At 34.0% G+C, this 3,941-nt stretch overlaps 1 protein-coding gene across 1 annotated transcript in view; it reads right to left on the bottom strand.

The window, feature by feature from the left end:
- Positions 1-389: 389 nt before the first annotated feature.
- Positions 390-3,941, bottom strand: part of LOC135226219 (cryptochrome-1-like) — a 356,750-nt gene continuing 353,198 nt past the window's right edge. The window contains exon 11 of the mRNA XM_064265662.1: positions 390-2,048. Within this exon, the coding sequence (XP_064121732.1) occupies positions 1,929-2,048 (120 nt within the window). The 3' untranslated portion in view covers positions 390-1,928. The remainder of the gene's footprint in view (positions 2,049-3,941) is intronic.

The raw sequence follows: 3,941 nt of genomic DNA, 5'->3' as shown, positions 1-3,941 counted from the left end.
TGCAATTGTTTGGGTGCTCATACAACCTCCCCATAGACAGAGATGAAGATAAAAATCCTTTTTTGATAATAGCTTAGAATATACTGATATCATTAACAGTTGACTGTGACTTATTACAAGTTAAACACTAAAAATAAAACAATTCTTGCTAATTATACAAATAAATCGATAGTTTTTGGTAATTCACGTCTCCTTTAATCTTTGCACATTTGGCAAAGGAAAGCAATGACTATGCAACTGCTTCTAATTTAAAGGCATAATGCTTCCACTCAGGGGGTTTCTGCCTACAGGGTTCAGCTGCATTACTGTCTCTTAATCCATATATACCTATTGATTGAAAACAAATCCATCAGGCCAACCTTAGGAATCCAGAAATGAGACTATTTGGACTAATTCAACAACTTTATACTATATAATATATAATAGTACACAGTAATAAAATATAATACTGTACTCCTGCGAAATCATTATCTATGTTACTACCAACATGAGATAATTTACGCATAAGGTTTGGCAGGTTATTTATCTATAAAGATGCTGCTCTGACATCTTTAAAAGCAACACTAATATCCAGGTTTTTGGACACTGTTAGCATATAACACAGAACATGAAAGTACAACATAATTTCACATGCATACTGTATCCTACAATCATGCAATTGTTTGGGTACTCATACAACCTCCCCATAGACAGAGATGAAGATAAAAATCCTTTTTTGATAATAGCTTTGAATATACTGATCTCATTAACAGTTGACTGTGACTTATTACAAGTTAAACACTAAAAATAAAACAATTCTTGCTAATTTACAAATAAATCGATAGTTTTTGGTAATTCAAGTCTCCTTTAATCTTTGCACATTTGGCAAAGGAAAGCAATGACTATGCAACCGCTTCTAATTTAAAGGCATAATGCTTCCACTCAGGGGGTTTCTGCCTACAGGGTTCAGCTGCATTACTGTCTCTTAATCCATATATACCTATTGATTGGAAACAAATCCATCAATCAGGCCAACCTTAGGAATCCAGAAATGAGACTATTTGGACTAATTCAACAACTTTATACTATATAATATATAATAGTACACAATAATAAAATATAATACTGTACTCCTGCGAAATCATTATCTATGTTACTACCAACATGAGATAATTTACGCTTAAGGCTTGGGAGGTTATTTATCTATAAAGATGCTGCTCTGACATCTTTAAAGCAACACTTAATATTCAGGTTTTTAGACACTGTAAGCATATAACACAGAACATGAAAGTACAACATAATTTCACATCTAATTTTTCCACTTTACTGTAATGCTATATATTTATAATGCCACAATACTCATGTTTGTAGAAAAATTTCTTAATTTATCTGTGACATTAGATCTAGAAAAACTAAAGGAAATTCATAGCTATTAGGAACACTATTACAAACATTTTATGATCATGAAACTCATCTAATGTAGAAAAATTTCTTAATTTATCTGTGACATTAGATCTACAAAAACTAAAAGAAATTCATAGCTATTAGGAACACTATTACAAACATTTTATGATCATGAAACTCATCTAATGATTCAATATTCACTCACAGCTGCCTTCTAATAGACCAAGTCTTTGACTAAATAAAATACCACAAATAAATATTTCAGGCCTACAATTATTATAATTGCAGAATGAACGAAAGAAAAAAGAAAAATTGTGATGAAAGAAAGAAACTGTATGAATATTAAAATTAGCAACTATATAACATTAAAGAAACATGAATTTGGCAGGGATACACTTTGGCTGGTAGTTCCAGAAACTGTAATAGGTTTCAATACATTGATATTGACATCCCATAATCCAAAACCTCTCTTAGGAATCTTTTGAGGTCTAAAAGGAAAATTGTTTGCTTTGTGTGAGGTGCTGATGAGTGATTTTGCCCCCAGGCTACAGCACATTGTGGAAACAAGACTGGGGGAGGCGAAGAAATAACCTTGTCTCTTTCACATTTGATGGACAGCAATGTGGGGGTGCTTCTTTCATTCTCTGACTTATATTTTCCATCATCTGCAAGAAAAAAAACCATCCAGGTAATATATCATTGTGAATTTTGGAAGTTATACAGAAGATTAGGAACTAGAGGTAACTATTAAAAGAAAATGTCTCATATCAGAGAATTTTCATTGAGGTTTTTGTTCACATCGAGATCCTTAAGCAATATATAAGAACTTGGAAGAGAACTAGGAAGTTTTATTCCCGAGATAAATATCCATCATAATACATCAATGATCAAAAGAAAATCTATTAAATGCACAAAATAAACAGCAAGCTCAGCATATACCCAAAATTGCTACTGAAATTAGCCTATGAGAGAAATTGATCCCCTCACCTACCTAAATCATACAAAAACCTGAGAAACTTTTTGAAATTGGCCAATGAGAGATATTGATCCCCTTGCCTACCTAAAAGCTGAGAAATGTTTACTTTCACACCAAGCTTGTTTTATTCATACACTATAGAGTACGAATTGCTTTTGGTTGGCTTGTCCAGCTTAATTCACAAGAAGTCCTACTATGCTTCAGTTTACATCACAGTAATGAATATCCATTAGACAGTGATAAATAGTAAAGACAGGGTTACATTGATACTATACTATAAAGAAAAAAAAATGAAAAAAATAAGTATTCTATCACCCTAGCTGTTCATACAAAAAAGCTTTTCCACTCTCTCAATGAAAACTGTAAATTTATGTGGGCACTAAACAACAAGAGTCCAAAACTTCTGAGGTGAACATCAAATCAGTTTTCGAGACTGAAATAAAGTTCATGCTTCCTGAATCTGAACTCAGAATTCCATCTGTCTGAGTCAACACTGTATATCTTATGGTCCGGGTTCATGGTTCTATTGTAATCCATCATCCAGTCAAATTAAATAACAAAGTGAAGAAAATATTCGAATGATGAAACTGATGCATTTAATTACTGAACAAATTATAGCTTAAAACATTCTTTAGGACTCATCCTAATATCAACATGGTTCTGGTAATGCATAAAAATGTATTGCCGCTAGGTGAAAGTACTTATAATAACTGGAGAGGTTTAATTGGATTTAGTGAATTTAGTCTAGGGCTCTTCATCCAGAACCTGTAGTACACAGCAATGCTAGACACAAAAATATCTTTTAATATAGCAATATTTAAATTTCTCTCATTTATAGGTTATGCCAAACATAATACGTACATTACTGAAGGGTAATTTGGGTAGAGGAATATGACTCAAAGGGGACATGCTTCAATTAAGCCGTGACAGGTGAAATGAGAGCCTTTCTCATTTTGGACAATCATTTTCCTGCCTCTAACCAGGATAACAACATTCAATAAAGAGAGATGAAAAGAAAGTTAGAAGATTACTAGAGCAAAGCACTCGTGATATGAGAGAGAGAGAGAGAGAGAGAGAGAGAGAGAGAGAGAGAGAGAGAGAGAGAGAGAGAGAGAGAGAGAGAGAGAGAGAGAGAGAGAGAGAGAGAGAGAGAGAGAGAGAGAGAGATTATTAATGATCAACTTCTCCCCACCTGGGGAGGGGGACTACTTTGCCAAGGCCCTCTCATGTGGACTTGGATACTTTTAATTGTATTCATTGTGAACAAGTTAGTGCTCACTTCTAGACTGAATACAAAGTGCCAGATCAAGTTCGAGTTAATGTTCTGTATTAGGATTGCTGAAGGGACCTGCAGCAATGCATTTTGGCTCATTAGCCAATTTGCCGCTGACAATTAGCCACTGCCAGTTCGCCTCCGAGGACGTTTTGGCACCGCCTATTCGTCACGGAGGACTATTCGCCGCCGCAAATAGGTCATTTGTTTTCATTGTTTAGATTTATGTTGCTTGGTTGTTAAATGTGATGAATACACCTTTTCAGAAAATGTAGTTTTTTTAGTGTTTAAAAACAAAGAAATTCAAAT

Source organism: Macrobrachium nipponense, chromosome 14, assembly GCF_015104395.2.
Source record: "Macrobrachium nipponense isolate FS-2020 chromosome 14, ASM1510439v2, whole genome shotgun sequence".
NCBI classification, from domain to species: domain Eukaryota; kingdom Metazoa; phylum Arthropoda; class Malacostraca; order Decapoda; family Palaemonidae; genus Macrobrachium; species Macrobrachium nipponense.
This window is presented reverse-complemented; position numbering and strand designations above follow the sequence as displayed.